At 39.6% G+C, this 18,041-nt stretch overlaps 1 protein-coding gene across 5 annotated transcripts in view; it reads right to left on the bottom strand.

The window, feature by feature from the left end:
• Window positions 1–18,041, bottom strand: part of prom1a (prominin 1a) — a 92,560-nt gene that overhangs the window by 14,003 nt on the left and 60,516 nt on the right. For all 5 annotated transcript variants that reach the window (XM_034133815.1, XM_034133816.1, XM_034133817.1 and 2 more), the window contains 11 exons: window positions 10,612–10,732; window positions 10,105–10,168; window positions 9,709–9,798; window positions 7,212–7,441; window positions 6,217–6,291; window positions 5,957–6,020; window positions 5,046–5,205; window positions 4,443–4,595; window positions 3,672–3,795; window positions 2,738–2,841; window positions 1,898–1,982 (listed from right to left, as the gene is read on the bottom strand). In XM_034133815.1, coding sequence (XP_033989706.1) covers window positions 1,898–1,982; window positions 2,738–2,841; window positions 3,672–3,795; window positions 4,443–4,595; window positions 5,046–5,205; window positions 5,957–6,020; window positions 6,217–6,291; window positions 7,212–7,441; window positions 9,709–9,798; window positions 10,105–10,168; window positions 10,612–10,732 — 1,270 coding nt within the window. The remainder of the gene's footprint in view (window positions 1–1,897; window positions 1,983–2,737; window positions 2,842–3,671; window positions 3,796–4,442; window positions 4,596–5,045; window positions 5,206–5,956; window positions 6,021–6,216; window positions 6,292–7,211; window positions 7,442–9,708; window positions 9,799–10,104; window positions 10,169–10,611; window positions 10,733–18,041) is intronic.

Here is an 18,041-nt window from a genome sequence, read left to right as displayed (position 1 = left end):
TTAGGCCCCGTCCACACGGAGACGAAACGGGTTCTTTATCGTATAGACGGTTTGTCCACACAAGGCCGACAAGGAGCCGCGGAAACGGAGCCCTCAAACGATACACTTTGATAACGGCTCCCAAAGTGCCCTATACGATCATAGCCCCGCCTCTCCCCACCTCTCCTGCTCACCCCCGCGTCATTGCTGATGCGTTTCGCCAACAACAACAACAATGGCGGATCACAGGGTTGTGGTCGTGCTCCAGACGCGACTGACCATGATACAGATGTTAGTGCAAAATCTACAGCTCCTCTACCACAACCATCAGCAACAAGTGGACATGGAGAACTACATGTTGCTAAATCCACCGCGGAGAATAACCAGAAGGGCAACCAGGCAACCATGCTCGGGGGGTAGTGGAGCCTCACCGATGTCTCGCTGTCTCGCAGACCCCACGCAACAAGCAGGAAATGACCCCAGCTCACACTGTCCGCTCCTCGCAGCAGCAAGCCGCGCAACATCCCGCCAACACGGCACCCAGACCCCACGCAGCATTCTCATCTGTTTGTCCTTACTGGTGTCATTTTCTGGTTGCTAACGCCATTGTAACACATAGTCACTGATGTTCCGCTGTAACGGTGGTGGACTCATCAGAACAGAGTGGGCGAGCTGACCAATCAGAGCACACTGGGCTCACAGGGGGGGGGCAGGAGCTCCAACAAGCCGTGTAGGACAGAGAGTGAATACACATACTATACAGAGATGCTGTATGAGAAACCAATGCGAGTTTGGAAAATTGCACAATATAAATCTATTCTAGTATACCTCAACAATGGAATTATGATCAGTAGAAATGGCCATGACATGGGACCTTTAAGACCGATTTAAGAATTAGACCAATATCTCTATAATCACAGTGACTTTATTGAGAACCATGTTTCACCATGGGAATGTAATGTATGTTGTTGCTCAGATTGAAAAAAAGGGGATATTTTAATGTGGAATAGAAAGCTATTCAATATCTGAAAAGATGAAATCATTTCAAAGATCCAATAATGTTTTAAGCCAACATGTTGCGAGTCTTGCGACTGTTCTTTGTGGGTGAATGGGAACTCAATATTTCATAGGATTTTTCACTATAGCTTTTGCACAAACAATTAAATAACTGTTTCTCAAATCCTATCATGTAGGATGACACACTTTGAACTTGTATCGTGCCGGCATGTAATGAAGATAAATGATCAATATGCAGAAAGAGAAGCAGCATTGGGAATGCCAGCTGTTGTTTTGGACAAGCCAAGACAGTTTTGCCAACTGACAGGAAAGTACTGAATGTCTCAGGCAGGCAGGAGTTGCTGGCTCGCAGCCAAGAAGAAATAGAAACATACATCAGTGTAATGTCTCAGGCGTACACTGAGGTAAGGGCTGAGGCATGTCAAAGCTATCGACCGTCAGCACAGACTTTGTTTTGGCAGCAAAAAAATCATTAGGTAATGCTAATTAGATCCTGCAGCCAAGGATGAAGATTTCTGGACACTACATCACTGTTAGCTACATGTTCAAATTGTTAATTCTACCTTTGGTTTGAGAATGTAGTTTCTTCTTTATTGTATATCCTGCCAATACTTTTGTTATATCAAGTTGCAGAGTATAGTATACCTTACAAAACCAACATAGATTCAGATAAATCAGAACTACAGTACAATATAGAACTCCCTTACCGAGTGCTTATTTAAAACATACATGTATTGAGAAGTATCTTGTTTGTACATTTGCCAAATAAGTGACACCAGAACTTGTTGAATCGTTTGTAACTTGCAAATACATCCGTAATCTTATACTTGTATTATAAAGATACTTGGTTAGTCACTGCATATGAAGGAATGTTTTAATGTTGTGTCTTGAGTTTACTGACCACTGTAGAGTTCAGGAAGGAGGAGATGTTGAAGAGTTTGTCCAGACGCATGGCTGAGTAGATGCCTTTGTTCTCTTTGCAAGTACTAAGAAAGACACAGACATAGTGGAGAAAAGAGAGAGGAAATGTCAACTTAATCATTTTTGATTGAAAACATTTGCTGCCACCAAGTGAAACTGACTGGAAGTACATGACATTGGCATGTTCCCTGACAGAAAACATTGTACCGTTACACAAAAAGCCTGGAATATTTGCCAAAATAACACAGATAAATGTCCCACGATAACATTAGGCAGCTGCATACCATGTAGACTCACATCATGTACACAGTATTAGCACTGCTTGCTAATACTGGCAAAGAAAAGACAGGTCAAAGAAACACTGCTCTATTTGGAAGTATAAAGACTCCCATACCCTTTACTGAGTATGCAGCTTCTCACTGAAAGGAGATGATGAAAGCTGATGTAACTACTGAGAAAGAGGCTGAAGAAAAGCAGCACAGATATTGTAGAAAAATGATGCTAATTAACTTCTCAAGGTTAATACAATCTCTGCCTCTCAGTTGCATCCCCATCAATGGATATAACATAAGATGCATGGTTGATGTCTGACCCAACTAAATGATAAGCAGCATGTTGTTCATCCAGTAATTCCACAGCTTATTATTGAATAAATTGCTTGTTTTTTCATTAATTTAGCCGTCTAGTCAGATCTAAATAGGAAATGCAGAGAAGACAGATGTGGAGTAGGTTGTGAGGAATATAATAATCAACTAAGGATTGCTTCTGAAAGGTGGCAAACATTAAACGGTCATCTAAATACATAAAAGTTGTTCCTTGCCTGTACAAGCTCTCTGCTGTCAGCTCCAGGTCCGAGTCGTTGTACATGTAGCCCGGGATGAAGTTCTTCCACTCTGGGTTGACCAGATATGGCGTGTCCACAACCTGGTGGATGAGAAAGCCAGGAAGAGGAAGAGTGATCAATAATTATCATGGCAAGAAAATAAAACAATCATTAGTGTGGCCTGATTAGTTAAAGGCTAGGATACTGGGAGGCGTGTGGTGCAGTGGGTTGTGCGTTGGTGTTCGGATCAGGGGGTCACAGGTTCAAACCCCACTGCAGTCAGCATGTCGTTGTGTCCCTGGGCAAGATACTTCACCCCAAAAAAAAAGTTGCTCCTGTGGGGAATGCCCACAGTATGCAAGTCGTAGACGTAAGTTTTTGGATAAAAGAGTCTAACAAGTGACATGTAATGTAATGTAATGATACTTCAAGACACACTCAAACCCAAACAAAGCGGCATTCTTGCTTCACATTTCCTGTATTTTGTTTTGTAACTAAAATGGAAAATCTCTTGTTACAATCCATTTATTTCCTGGCAGTATAGCTGTGGTAAAACTAAATTAAATCATTAAATACGGTCATAATGGTTGAACTAGTCCGAACTAATATTTTTGTATCCAGTTTGAGAAAGAAAGGCTTTATGTTGATCCCTTTATTACACCTTGTTGAACTGGAACAGCAAGAAAGCTGAGAGAGGCACAAAAGGAAATGATACCAAAATAATATTTAAACAATTTTTCTGTTCTGTAAAAAATGTTCAACAAGTTTAGGGCACTAATAACCCATACATTTATTTCAATGCTACGATCAGACATATATGATTTTTTATAGTTTTTAGGTAAAATCCCTAATGGAGATACCCTGTACATTTTCTTCCTGCACATTGAAGGGTTCTGAATGTGCTTCTTTTTTTCGGAGACTCCTGACTTGCCTTGAAGACTTCTTTGGTGTGGAAAGGCTCACAGAAAAGTTTCTCCATGTTTCCTCCAAGCAGGAACATGACAGTCACCACTCCCATCAGCACCAAGGAGAAGATGATGCTGAATCCAACGCCGCTGTGGAGGAGGACACACAGGCTGTCAGGTACAGAAACAGTAGTGAACAAACAGAGATGGAGGTGTAGCAGCACTGGAATGGGTGGAAAGAGGGGAATTAAAAAGGAGCAGCGGAGGTTTCATTTTGATGTGAATAAGTATCTCAAATTAGATATAAAATAAGAATCTAGAATACTTTGTCAAAGGTTTATGCTTCGAAATTCAAAAACATTTGTTCCACTTTGAATGAGAACCCTTTAAATCCTAAATACGGGATTTCCTTATCATGTAGGAAACATATACTGTTCGAGTAAATAACATTATTTTGCCTTAAACAATGTTATGTTATGCACTAAAGTTATTGTTTTCTGGTTCTGCATTCAACAAAATATCTTGGTCAACTTTGTTCCTAAATGCTCTTTTGTTATTTTCTATGATTCTGAATAAATCCTTTGGTCTTTACACTTGTCTGAAGTACTGTAGCTTACATGCACGATAAATCATAGCAGTAGTTGTGGCAGAAATATAAGTTGTTGTTGAGAATAACTAGCACTAGCACTAACTAGCAATAAATTGTACGACATTTCTAGCAGTGACCTGAACCCTGGCATCATCAAAGATTTATTTTTAGACAAAAACCTCCTCCTTCAGTTTTAAAGTTGACTCACGCCACGAGCATGGTTCCTCCTGTGTTGGAGATGCAGCCTCGTGTCGTAGGTGAGGCGTGTTTGTCGTATCCCAGAGTGCCGCACAGCAGGCCCAGGTAGTTGAAGGCCAGGACCAGGACCACCATACAGCACAGAGCAATACAGCCAATCCACCTACAAGCAGCAGGTGGATTAACACAGTTAGATATTTCACAGTAAGTGGCCTTAAAGTGACAAACTTAGGATGAAAAATGTGTTTGAGTAAGACAAGGAAGCCAAAGCTAAAAACCAATTATTATAAAACGGCACATAAGCTTGATGCGGGAAAATAAAATGACTCCTAAATTATCTTAGATTTCCCTCGAGTGCATATTTTAAACTGAATTAATGTTGAACGCGTATGAATATTTTATTAATGCAAAATATTAGGGCAAGCTTTTATAGCACACATTACTTTTACTGTAGTTCCTAAAAGGAGTCTGCTAGAGAGTAGGAACCTAAAACACAAGCAATTGACACAGAGCCCACATTTCTGTATTTACACTTTCTACAGTTTAAGGTATGTTTTTCTTTCTCTCTACCTTTGTTTTACTCTTACAGTTTTAAGAATACAGGTGAGTTCACCTGTAGAAATCCAGTTTGTCAATTTCAGGGTAGTACTCCTCAATCTTGGCATGGGCATGGCTGATAGCGATAGTGAAGTTGGAAAGGCAACTCTGCACAGGGAACACTTTGGAGAAGCTGCTGATGTTATTTCCAATGCCGTCCATCAAACCTTGCACACCTGAGAGACACAGCCATCAATAATCCATCAGTTTCAATAAAAAACATATATTAAAGGTGGGGTAGGTAAGTTTGAGAAACCGGCTCGAGATACACTTTTTGTTATATTCCATGGAATGCTCTTAACATCCCGATAGCAATGAATATCTTAAGTGCTTTGACAAAAAAATCCATAAAAAAATGTCATCTGTGGAAGCTGTGGCGCTGTAAAAAGCACAACCAATCATCTGAGCCGGCCCGGCTAAAATAACTGGATGGCCTACCTGCCTGTCAGCTTTCCATCTGTGCACAAACTTATCTCGTGCCCTCATTGGTCATGTGCGCGTTCGTGTGTGTTGGAGGAGGGGCTCTGTAAGGAAGTGGCAGATTTTTTCCGGTTGTGTATTTTCAAATTCTAGTGATCTCGAGCTGGTTTCTCCAAAATTACCTACCCCACCTTTAAGATAATAGATAAAGTATTAAAGCCGCCAGCTACACTTCCAATTTAACACACTCAAAGATTGCTTAATATTAAACAATTCAACGTTACACAAATGAAAGATGGAGTGCATTTTAAGTTGGACTTGATTTGAATTGGAAAGCTAAGTGCACATTCTAACTTAAAATATATCTTATGTTGCGCAAACTCTCAAGGTAGGAGAATACAATAGATGTACGAAGAAGTAAAACATCTCAGTCGTTTATTTAGGTGTAGTCACAACTGAAATGTTTTGCTTTAAGAAGACAGTTTAGTCGTGTAAAATAACACTTACTCTCAACAACACTTCTGGTCTGTTCAATCACCATATTTGGTGTGTCGTTCAAAGAGGAGTAGCCCTGTGAGAGAAAAATGACAACGTGTTTGAACATGGAATTTTTGGTCCATTTTGTTCCAATGTTGGAAAACACGGACTGAGGCACAAGTACACAAACCACCTTAAAAAACGTGTTGAAACAAGCACATTAAATAAATCCCAACGAGCCAATAACATGACAATGTAAGAATATCTATGGATTTATGTTCTAGGCCCACCTTCTGGACGATCGCACTGAGGTCCGTTCTCATTACATCGTTCATTTTTTCCAGCTGATCGTTCACTTTAGGTAGCTGAAAGACAAACAGACACAGAAGCAATTATATACAGTTCACATTCACAGAGATACATCAACATTTTACAATCAACAATTCTGTCCTCCCTGTCCTTTTCCTAATATACATTAATGCTAAATGAGTTTGTGTAGACAGTATTTCAAGATTCAGTCGTAATTAAGTTATCAGACTAATGGCTGAGAACATTGTTTTCGTGGAGGAGCTAAATCTGAATAGTTCAGCAACCATTTAGTGAAATTCAGTCAAAGTCAAAGTCAACTTTTCAGTTTGTGTGTACAGTCAGAGAGATCGAAATACCGTTTCCCAAAATCCCGATTACAAAAATACAAATATGCATAAAATATGTATATCCTATATATACACAATCAGACACATTTATACATATGCATACATTAAAGGTGGGGTAGGTAATTTTGGAGAAACCGGCTCGAGTGTGATAGAATTTGAAAATACACAGCCGGAAAAAATCTGCCACTTCCTTACAGAGCCCCTCCTCCAACACACACGAACGCGCACATGACCAATGAGGGCACGAGATAAGTTTGTGCCCAGATGGAAAGCTGACAGGCAGGTAGGCCATCCAGTTATTTTAGCCGGGCCGGCTCAGATGATTGGTCGTGCTTTTTACAGTACTACGGCTTCCACAGATGACATTTTTTAATGGATCTTTTGTCAAAGCACTTAAGATATTCATTGCTATCGGGATGTTAAGAGCATTCCATGGAATATAACAAAAAGTGTATCTCGAGCAGGTTTCTCAAACTTACCTACCCCACCTTTAAGATAAAAACACAACAATCAATATATACGAAATAACAGTCACTTCAATATTTTTGGGAATGTACATTAGTGCAAGTGTGTAAACAAAAAATTGTAGTACAGTGAGAACAAAGTCATATTAGCTCTGAGTTTAGTACCCGTGTGAAGTTGGCTCCGATCTGCAGCTGGGACAGGGACTGGCGGATGTTTCGGCACAGCTGGGCGGAGGTGGCGTCCGACTCCTCGTCGTGGCAGCCCGGGTCGCTGAGCGTCCGGTTGATGCTGGTCCGGACCAGGCTCAGGTTGAAGTTGAGCTTCCCTGTTCCTTCCTGGAGAACCTCCAGACCCACGCTGACGTTCTCCAGAGCCTCCTTTGTCTCTCGCATAGCTGATAAAACAAAACACTCTCTTAACACAATTTTTCCTCCCAAAATAGTGAAAAATAGAACAATAGAGGGTGAGATAATTTCCCTTGTTTTCTTTAGAAACTTGTTCTTTCAAATTGTTTTACTAAGTTGAGCCATTGTTGATACAGCTGGATTGTCAAGCATAATCTATTCAGTTTCTCATTAGCCAACCTAGTTTTCAAGGTAACAATTTTAATTAAAAACAGTTGTTAGAAATGTTTTTAATGAGATCCAGACTGTAGCTCAGCTGCAAAAGGACTCATAAGGAGAATAATGATTACTTAATGACTTCATAATTAACATTTGATTTAAATCTTTAAGTTCTGCCCTGGGAAATTACATGTAAATGTTATACTAGGAAGTATGTTACTTCACTATTATTTTCAAAGAGGTTAAATAACTTTTTTGTCAATGTTTCTGGAGCATTTTTTGTTTTACTAATCAAATAGATTTAGCGGCCAGTAAAAAAATGGACTCTGAGTAATACTGGCTCATGTTACACAAAAGCAAAGACAAATACACTTATAGCCCTGAGCCGAGAATATCTTACAGTTTAATATTCAATCCCTGGAGTTTGTTATTAGGTTTGGCATATAGAGTGTGTCTGTGTGAATCTCTTCTCTCGCCAAACAGCTTTCAGCAAACAATAACCAAACAGGAATGCTTTAATGTGAATTTTTGCCATTTCTTTTGGCACGTTTTCCCCTGCAATTGTTGTATGCATCACAAGACAACAGCCAGTGTTAGTTAACAATCAAAGAGAAGCCTGCAGCAGACTTTTAAAATGTAACAGGATAAAAATGCAAAAAACACTGGCATGCACATTCATAACAGAGATACAAGAGTGTTGGAGAGGAAACAGTGTGTGTACTCAGGTGGATGCTATGTGCTTAATGCATTATAACTGTTTTCTCAAATTATTAATCTTACAAAGCCCTAGCAGTACGTCTGATACAACACCGCTATTCGTACCGGATACTTTAAATCTTTGACTGACACAACATAAGACACAAACTTAATTTCCAGTCATCTGCAATCAAGCGTTTTACCACCTTAACTTTCTGGATGATTGCTGAATGCTTGTTTCTGTTGTATAACAAGTCTGGTTGCTGTCATATTAGTTAAATGTAGTTAAAGCAATCGGACTTGTCAAACAAACACAACTTTGTATGCTCACTTCACAGCAGGGAAACACAATTGGAGAGAAAAGGGTTGGGTTTTTGGCAAGATCTGGTGATGCCATTAACTTAAAACTGCACTAAGCAACACTGTGAGACATATTGGTTTATATATGTAAATCATATATCTTCATTACAACAATTTATGTGGTGAAAGCACTCAAAAAAACATCTGTGCTTTGTGTAGGTGAAATCAATGCAAGTTTACAAGTCTGTATGAGATATATATTTAAAGTCACAAAGTCACTGATATTGCTTAACATAATTTCTGGATTGCGAGTTCACAAAACCAAATATCTTTGGTCGCGTAGTGCAGTTTTAATATAGATTAATTGGTTGTTGACGATGCTCAGATCCAAGTGCTCAAGGAGGATCACAAGGGAACAAATCACAGGAGCAACACTGGTGTCACAAGGTCAGGGGTCACATGATTGTGGGTAAATTGTCCAGTTACTTAGTTACTGTTACCTTTGATGACTCTCTCGATTTTCACTTTATAAAAAAGCATAAAGTATAAATGTTGAACAAGTAAAAAAGATAATTACAAGTTACATCTTTTATTAACTCTGATATTTAACATTGATCTCCATGAAAATGTGTTTCCAAAAAACATTACTGTATATTGTTTTCAAGGCAGAATATGTCAATCTGAACAGGTGATTTCGTCTCAAATAGACGTTCAAAAAGAGTTAGAAAATGGCTGTTTCTCATAAAATACAATGAACACAATCAAGTATTTCTATGTATGAACACATAACAAGATGAGTACCAAAGTTATGCAGTCATTCAATAAACCAAATGTAAGCTTTTTCTTAATGTTCTTAAATGAAATTCCTGAAAAGTAGGATTTTTCGTGCGATCTAACAGATATTTGCCCCAAATATTGCCATATTACATTCAAAGACATTTCCTTATCATTCTAAATATAGTCTTTGTGCAACAATGGGTTACATTTGATATAAAAGCCAGGTTCTTTATGTCACTTGATAACATTTCGCATCAGTGTCTTGCATCTGACAATAACCTGATCATATCGTAATAAAGAGGAAATGAAAAATAAGCAGTCGTACCTCCAGCCATATTGAGAACTCTGTCCAATGCAGGATGGACCTCCTTATCCAGCTGATCGTGTATCCTTCCACCTAATAATGGACCTATATCTGTAGAGAACGCAGCATCAGATCAGCAGAAGAAAACAAACAAACAGTCCCTTTTGTTTATTAACTTCATGTGTAACTTAAATGCCTGCTGTACTATCACAAAAGTAGAGATTAATACTCCTCTCTAACAGGCACTGCTTTTGGTTTCTACACCTTGTTATGTCATAAATCTGTTATGAAAACAAATCAAGGACAGTAGACAGTGAATTCGGATAATAAGCATGATATATGACCGAGAGCAAGAACTCAGTGAATCGTCTCTGTCCTCTTAATTTACCGTCAGAGGCGCAGAGGAGGTCTACTTACTATCTAGGTCATAGATGACTTTGTTCTTGGCTGTGGCGTATTGGGATATTAGGTAATCAATTTGCTGCAAACAGGAAAACACAAGAGAGCAGAGCAGAGTGTTACAAATGGAAACAAATGAAAATGAGGTTATTAGTTTCGTCATAGACGGCAAGAGACACTCCGAAGCATGGCACAGTTTCATTTTCAGTCAGAATGAAATGGAGAAAATTACCTACTGTAATATACAAAGGACCATCACAACAATACAAACAGTTCCAATGTAACACCTATAAGTAAAGTAAATGTCAAAGCCTGGGCTCCTCAAGTTATTTTACTAGCTAAAATGTCCATTACTAGGAGCTTTATTCTCACACCAACCATCTCCTGTCTGATCCATGGTTCTGTTATAATGTATTTTATTGTAATTTAACATGGTTTAATAGTGCGTTGGCGCTATAGGACACAAAGCAAAGAGAAAATCCACCCTTATCTTCTCCAGAATATCACTTTACATTACTGTCTCACCATTGGCGTGTCATTAACGAAGGTGTGCAGGTCCCTCATGTTGCTGTTCACCAATCTCCGGATGTTCTTCACCTGAGAGCTCAGGTTCTGGTTGGCAGCGTAGGCACACAGCACTCCGATCCTAAACAAAACCACAAACACAAACACAGTGACCTTTCCTGTCTCCATTAACCACTGAGTGACCCTGCTGCTCCCACTTTAATCACCACAGTGAGCCATGGGGTGGGTTTTACAGAACAGGGTGATAACATGTGATCAACAGTAGGGGTCAGTGTGCACTACCACATTTACTTTTTACATTTTCTTTCAAAACTTCCACCTGAATGCACCTGTGGAATGAGCCTAATGTCCTTGATAGCCAGTTTTTGTAATCACAGTAATATGCAATTAACACATAGATAACATGTGTCCAATCCAAAATGAATCCAATTTAAAGGTCATAAATGTGTGTTTTTCAAAATGATACGTAAGCTAAAATAATCCCACATACTTTAGCAATCATGCATAATGACTAAAAGCACAAATATATCTTATATTATTAACCTCCAGTACGAGATGGGTTGGTTGTAATTTCTGCATTTTCAATATAATCGATACATTTCAGGACGATATTTTGAGGAAATTAACTCATAGATGGAAATGTGTGTACATCTACATGAAGCGCTGAAGCCCTATCTATATATCTGAGGAGCCTGGGATGTAAACATATTCAAATGTAATGTAAGTACACAGAATTGCACAAAGCACACCATTAAAGTGAGTGTCTTGTATACTTCAAACAGACCCGAGTAGCTCGGTACAAGGCTTAATTAGCTTGAGCAACATCAAGAGAAAGACATCCCATAATATTAAGCCGTTTCTATGAATCATCCCAGCTGAATTATTTTGCCTCAGCATATCCCAGCTAGCACTATATATCTGTTTTATTACTGCATGTAAGCATGGATGGGCTCTACGGGTTGATTAACTTCTGAACAGATGGTCAAAAAAACTTCTGTACGATGGATGGTGAAGCAACACTCTGACATTGCGGTTGTATAACATAGTGAATCTCATTTATAGGAACGCTTCAGTGGAATAAGCCGCTTTATGAATGATGTAAGATGACTCGCAGAAAGGAATAACAAGAGGACTGACTCAGAGGATACTGAGAAGGTTTTAGATCAATGGAGATGAATCGGGCTGTTGTGACTCACTGTATAAGAAGGCCGAGGTCTCTGCATGTGGGCCTGTTTATCTGTGCTTCTGTGGAGGCATGCACAACAGCCTGTGTGTGTGTGTGTGTGTGTGTGTGTGTGTGTGTGTGTGTGTGTGTGTGTGTGTGTGTGTGTGTGTGTGTGTGTGTATGTGTGTGTGTGAGCCCACAGTGGATGCAAAGTGAGGTTATGCCCTATTCATCGTCCTGTTGTAAATGTATGAAGTAGATGGTGTGTCTGTGTCTCTACTGTGGGAGTCTCTCTTTGTGGATGTAACCCTTTTAATCCAAACCTGCAATATACTGCAGACACTTTTTCACAATGCGTTTTCATACACCGCATGTGCAAAATATTACCTTCGTTTCAATGGAGTATATTGATGATGTAACACCAGATCAGAGTCAATATTAAATACCCAATCACATTGTTAGCAGTAATCCATCATACAGTAGATTTGTGCCGTTTTTCAGGTTCAGTAAATAGTGCCGTTTTTCAGGTTCGGTGATCATAACACTTTTGAATGAATTTCATATCCAAGCAGGTTAAGATAATTATTTTACAATTATATAAAACAGCTCTTACAATAAAATGTAGGCTTGATAAATAACAGTTATTATTAGTGCGAATGCTGTTTACAGCATTCCACTATAGTTCTTCGAATCTTTATTCTTCCCCTTATTATTAGTGCGAATGCTGTGCCACAGCATTCCACTATAGTACTTCAATTTCTTTATTCTTTCCGCTTAAAATTATTATTACTTTGGCACTCCATAACTTCAGCTTATTTTCAGCTACAGAAACCATTCAAATATTAAACTATTCAGCCTGTTCAGGAATCGATGGGAAACCTTCAACTTTTTAAAAATATTTTATACTTTTTGAAATATTCAGCTTTTTAAACTCTTTTTTTTAACATTGAAGTCAATGGGAGATGCCTTCAAATCCTCTTTTCCTACACTTTGCGCCAAATGCTACTCCTTCCACATACTTTCAGCTAGACACTTCATTCTAACTTTCAAATGATCACAACACCTTCAGCTATTCAAACTTGACTTTTATTTTTGATATCTTTTACACTTCTTGAGATAATTAACTTTGTTTGGAGCTTGGTAAAGAGGCTTTCTTCAGATTTTAACATTAGTGCGGATGGAGCAGCTCGTTAAGTCTAGAGTGCTTTGATCTCAAAACAGAGTGCAGCAGTGCTCCCCCAAATATGTTTTAAACTTGCCATAATTCCCAAACCCTACACTCCTCAGACATATTTTTTCATGAAAAATGTAGAAAAACCTCTCCTAGGTTGGAAAATGAAAAAAAATTAACAAGAAATATTAAACAAAATGCCTCTTGAGGGCATGAAGAGACAAAAAGTCCACCTAGCTCCCAATTGATTCCCATGTTAAATCTTTCCGGAACTTTCTTCAGAACAGAGAGAAGTACACTTTAGACAAACTGCTCCCATCTCCACATTTTACACACAAAACCAAAAAAAACAACATATATCAGTTCATTGGGGTTCCCTGATGCTCACGGTCTGGTAATTTTTTGATAGGAGCCATGGTTTTTTAACAGGTGGCAAAATTGTCAGATACAAACCTCAATGCATTCTTAATGGCACTCAGTGCTGCAGTGGGTAAATTGTCATAAGTCGTCACCATGGTAACCTTTCATCTCTGGGTTTACACACACAGGTGTTTGTTCTCTCTCTCTCTCTCACTCTCTCACTCACTCACTCACTCACTCACTCACTCACTCACTCACTCACTCAGAGGGCGATCAAGAGGAGAGAGAGAGGGCGATCAAGAGGAGAGAGAGAGGGCGATCAAGAGGAGAGAGAGAGGGCGATCAAGAGGAGAGAGAGAGGGCGATCAAGAGGAGAGAGAGTGGGCGATCAAGAGGAGAGAGAGAGGGCGATCAAGAGGAGAGAGAGAGGGCGATCAAGAGGAGAGAGAGAGGGCGATCAAGAGGAGAGAGAGATGGCGATCAAGAGGAGAGAGAGAGCGATCAAGAGGAGAGAGAGAGGGCGATCAAGAAGAGAGAGGGGGCGATCAAGAGAGAGAGGGCGAGCGAGAGAAGAGAGAGAGAAGAGAGAGAGGGCGATCAAGAGAAGAGAGAGAGGGCGATAGAAGATTGAGAGGGTGATCAAGAGAAGAGAGAGGGTGATCAAGAGAAGAGAGAGAGTAATGTAACCTCGTAATGTAATGTAACGTGAAGACATCTACGGGACAGTTTTGAGATTTCTTCAAATGCCGTTGCCATGGCAACACAATGAACACCATGAAACACGGTTTTCTCATAACTTCAGTGAAAATGCTCGAAATGGCCCAAAACTTCACAGGTTTGGTAACGATGCAGCCATCAACACATCTAAGCGTATTATGGGGTATCATCAAATGCCGTTGCCATGGCGACAGATAATTCACCATCAAGTTAGTTCAAAAGTTTGTAGTTCAAATATTCTGCTGCTTTCCCAAGCCTTTTTACTTTCTTTTCTCATCTTAATACAAATTCATTCACTACTACTTACATCTGATATTTAACTCCTTCAGCCTATTTTCAGCTGCAGAAACCATTCAACTATTACATTATTCGGCTATTTCAGGACATCAAGGCTATACATGTTTTTTTAAACCTTTTCTTTTAAATATTAAGCTTTTTCTGCATTTTTTTGCTAAAAGCAGCTACCATTCAGCTAATAACATATTCAGCTTTTTCTGCATTTTCAGCTAAATTAATTCACAGTTTACAGCATTCGCACGCATTTTCTGCAGGAAATGCATTTTCTAGTTGATCTTGTTGCACACTAAACTGAAATGTCAACCAACACTTTTCAGTTAATACTCGCACAGCACAGAAATCAATAAGCCACAAGCGGAAAACCTGCCGGAGTTGGTTAATCAATCAACGCTAATTAATCTTAGTTAACAATTAGAAGGGCACTCAGGGAGAACAGACAAGGCTACATCCTATCTCCCGATGTTAATGGAAGTGAAAATGAATTTGTGAATCAGTCCCGTGATTCTTATCTGCTCCAAATTGTAATGGGTTCTTCCTTGGCTTATGCTTCACCCTTTTAGCTAAGTTTCTTGAAGATCAGACCTTTTGTAAACTTATTACAAACAAGATAGAAGACACTTGCTTATCCATCCTTGTAAAATAACCTTACATTTTTGTCCTTTTTGACAATTTATTAGATCTGAGAAATGGCTGCAGAAGAGCATTGTCGCGTTATATTCTCTGACAGTCAAATGACACATTGAGAATTAATTTATTCTTCTCTTTCATTAAATTGGTAGCTGTTTTGGCAGCTGAGTCACAACCTGAATGTCAGAGGGTCTTATCTTGTTAAAAAATGGTTGGCACGTATTTAAAGTGTATTTAACAGGCTTAAACACGTATTAGCACAAAGAACAAATGTTACAGGATCGTGCGCTGCCCTCGAGAGAGAAACTCTTTTCAACAGCGTGGCATCAAGCTGCGCCTCGTCTCCAGGAACCCGTAATGATGTTTGCCATAAATAGTGAGCGGGCCGACACAGAGTAAACGCTGTCGTCGTATAAATGGAGACTTAATGAGAAACTAGGCCAAACAACTAGGCTGGGACACAGTGAAGTGGAGCCATCCGGAACCAGGAGAAGATTCAAAATGGCCACTTTCAAAACAAAAGCCTTTTGTCAGACACTTTCTCTGCCCTCCTTCTATCTCTCTCTCTCACAAGTACACACTTTCATAACCCTCTCCTTCTGTCTCACTGTCTGTCTCTGTTTGTCTGTATCTTTATCACTAAATTCTCTACTTTCCTCTCTGTTTCTCCAGCTCTTTCTCATTTGTCTTTCTGCTCCGGCTCATCTGTTTTCATCCACGTCTCTTCCACTAAACCTCTTTTTCTCTTGCTCAAGACTTGTTTTGTACCCCTCTCTGATTATTTTACCTCTCATGCTTTCTTATTTTCCTTTAACACACCCTCTCTTCTCTTCCAGATCTGTCTCCTCTTTTGCCCTCAGCACCCTCTCTTTTCCCTCTCTTCCTATATCAACCTCCCTCTCTTTTTCTTTGTCTTTCGCTCACTCCCTCTCCCTGCCAGTGTCCAGCAAGGTCACTGGAATCCGCAGGCAAACAAAGACTCATTGAGAACAACGCCAAGCGCTTTCCAATGAGCTGTGTACTACACGGGCTGTCCGCCTCACTTTAGCAAAATTGAGTTTGGATTGAGTGTGGTAGAATAGTTTGAGAAGTGGTGAAATGAAATCGGGAGTTAAGACAGAATGAAACACACATTTGTGTCTCATTACAAAATGATCAAACACACTCGGGATGACATGCAGGGAACGCCGGAGTGATAGAAAATAGATGAGCGCCGCTGTTGAGTGAATTTATGTTAGAAAACCCATTTCTCACTGATTCCTACAACGGATGTATAAAGAATACAGGAAACATGTCAGACTGTTTGATTACAGACACACACTCCCTGCTGTTCTCACCTTCATTTCACCTTTAATGATGTCTTTTATATCACATATTACAGAGAAATGTTACAGTCCATTCAGTTAAATAGCTTTTCTTATTAAGCAATGCTATACATCTAACTTGAATACAAGTGAAAGGATTACAATGCATTACAAAACGTCTTTTCCTTCCAAAATGTAACTAAACCTGAGCTGTGACTGTCAAAATACTAAAACTTTAGTGCACGTTTGATGTATTTAACCATGCTTGTTTCCAACAGGTTGAATAGTAATGTTCAGGTAGAAGGCCTTTTTAAAAACCCACATGACAGCACAGCTCCTCACACTGTGAAACTGAGTTTTGTCGTGCCGCTTCACCACATTTCTTTGTTGACAGCAACTCGTAAACTGACCCTCCAGCTGAAACTGTGGGCACTGAGTGCACCGCCGTATGGCTGCTTGTTGATAATGTGCCTCTTATTGACCACAGGGGACGATTCCAAACGCAGCGGGACGAAGATTTACCTCTAGCTACTCAGTAAAAGGGCTGTAATTCCTGGTTGAGCGAAAGCCAAATGACACATGAAACTGTGCCTTAGGGTGTAAGCCCCACAACAACAGATGAAGAAGAAGAAGAAGAAGAGCAATCAAACTAGTGCACTGCCCCAGTATGTAGGCCACTACTGGGGGCTGGGCAGTGAGTGTTACATGGTCTGGTGGCTCCATAGCTTTTACAAACTCCAACAATGCCCTGCATTCAGCCTGAATGTAGTTGCTCGGCTTGGACAGTTGCCCTACAGTCCCTCGCTGCTTTCACACTGCTGGAACTGTTTACTCTTATTATCCTATCACTCAAGAAGCACATGAAAGATGTAATTATTGTACAAACTAAAATAAATTATGTAGCTATTGCTGTTTATTTTTATTTGATGTGCAAAACTAGGTGCTGTGCAGGAATGCCTTTTGCTGCAATGCCATAACAACATTAGATTCACATGTTTAAACATTAAGCATTTGTGTGCCAGCCTGACCTCAGTGACCTGTATTCAACAGCCTGTGAGCTGAACAAATATATGATAACCTAGCAGCTTGTTTAGTATGTGAATAGGGTAGTGAATCAGCTTATTCCAGAACCAACTATGACTACAAATTGGAGTGTAGGGCTGCACTAATGTATTCTGACATATTTAAACTTCCACGCAGTTTCCTAAAGACATCAAACGTCTTAATATATAATAATTGTGTTTCTCAGGAGCAGACCAGTGGCAATCACACACGTATTATTGTGTAAATAAAACGTCATAGCAGATGCTAGTAGCAACTATTTTTATTATTTTATATTGGAATTTAAACAGTCTTTCATTCACTATACACTCCCATCAAATGCCACATTCCATGATCCCTTTTAAGTTAAATGTCATCACAGTTATACCTCTGGTTAGCTTGTTTGTCTTCCACTTAACAGTGTTTTCTCCTCGACTAGCCATTGTTATATCCCTTTTATAGCGTCTCTGTTTTGCACTCATTTCCCAGAGCCAGGTCACAGTCTGAACTCGGCTCTGAGCAGCATGGTGTCCCATAAAGAATTTAAACAGACACTGAGTAGTTTTGACTTTGGGGCTTTTGCTCTAGGCATGAACACCCAGTAAAGATAACAGTGCTGTTTTCTCAGTTTTCGTAAGTTTCTGTCTAAAACCTGGCAGCAGTGGTCTGATGGGAGAAAACAGAACATTAATTCCACTGTAAACAGTCCAGGAATGATATGAATACTAAACTCTGAACCAAACAGCCT

Source organism: Trematomus bernacchii, unplaced genomic scaffold, assembly GCF_902827165.1.
Source record: "Trematomus bernacchii unplaced genomic scaffold, fTreBer1.1, whole genome shotgun sequence".
NCBI classification, from domain to species: Eukaryota; Metazoa; Chordata; class Actinopteri; order Perciformes; family Nototheniidae; genus Trematomus; species Trematomus bernacchii.
This window is presented reverse-complemented; position numbering and strand designations above follow the sequence as displayed.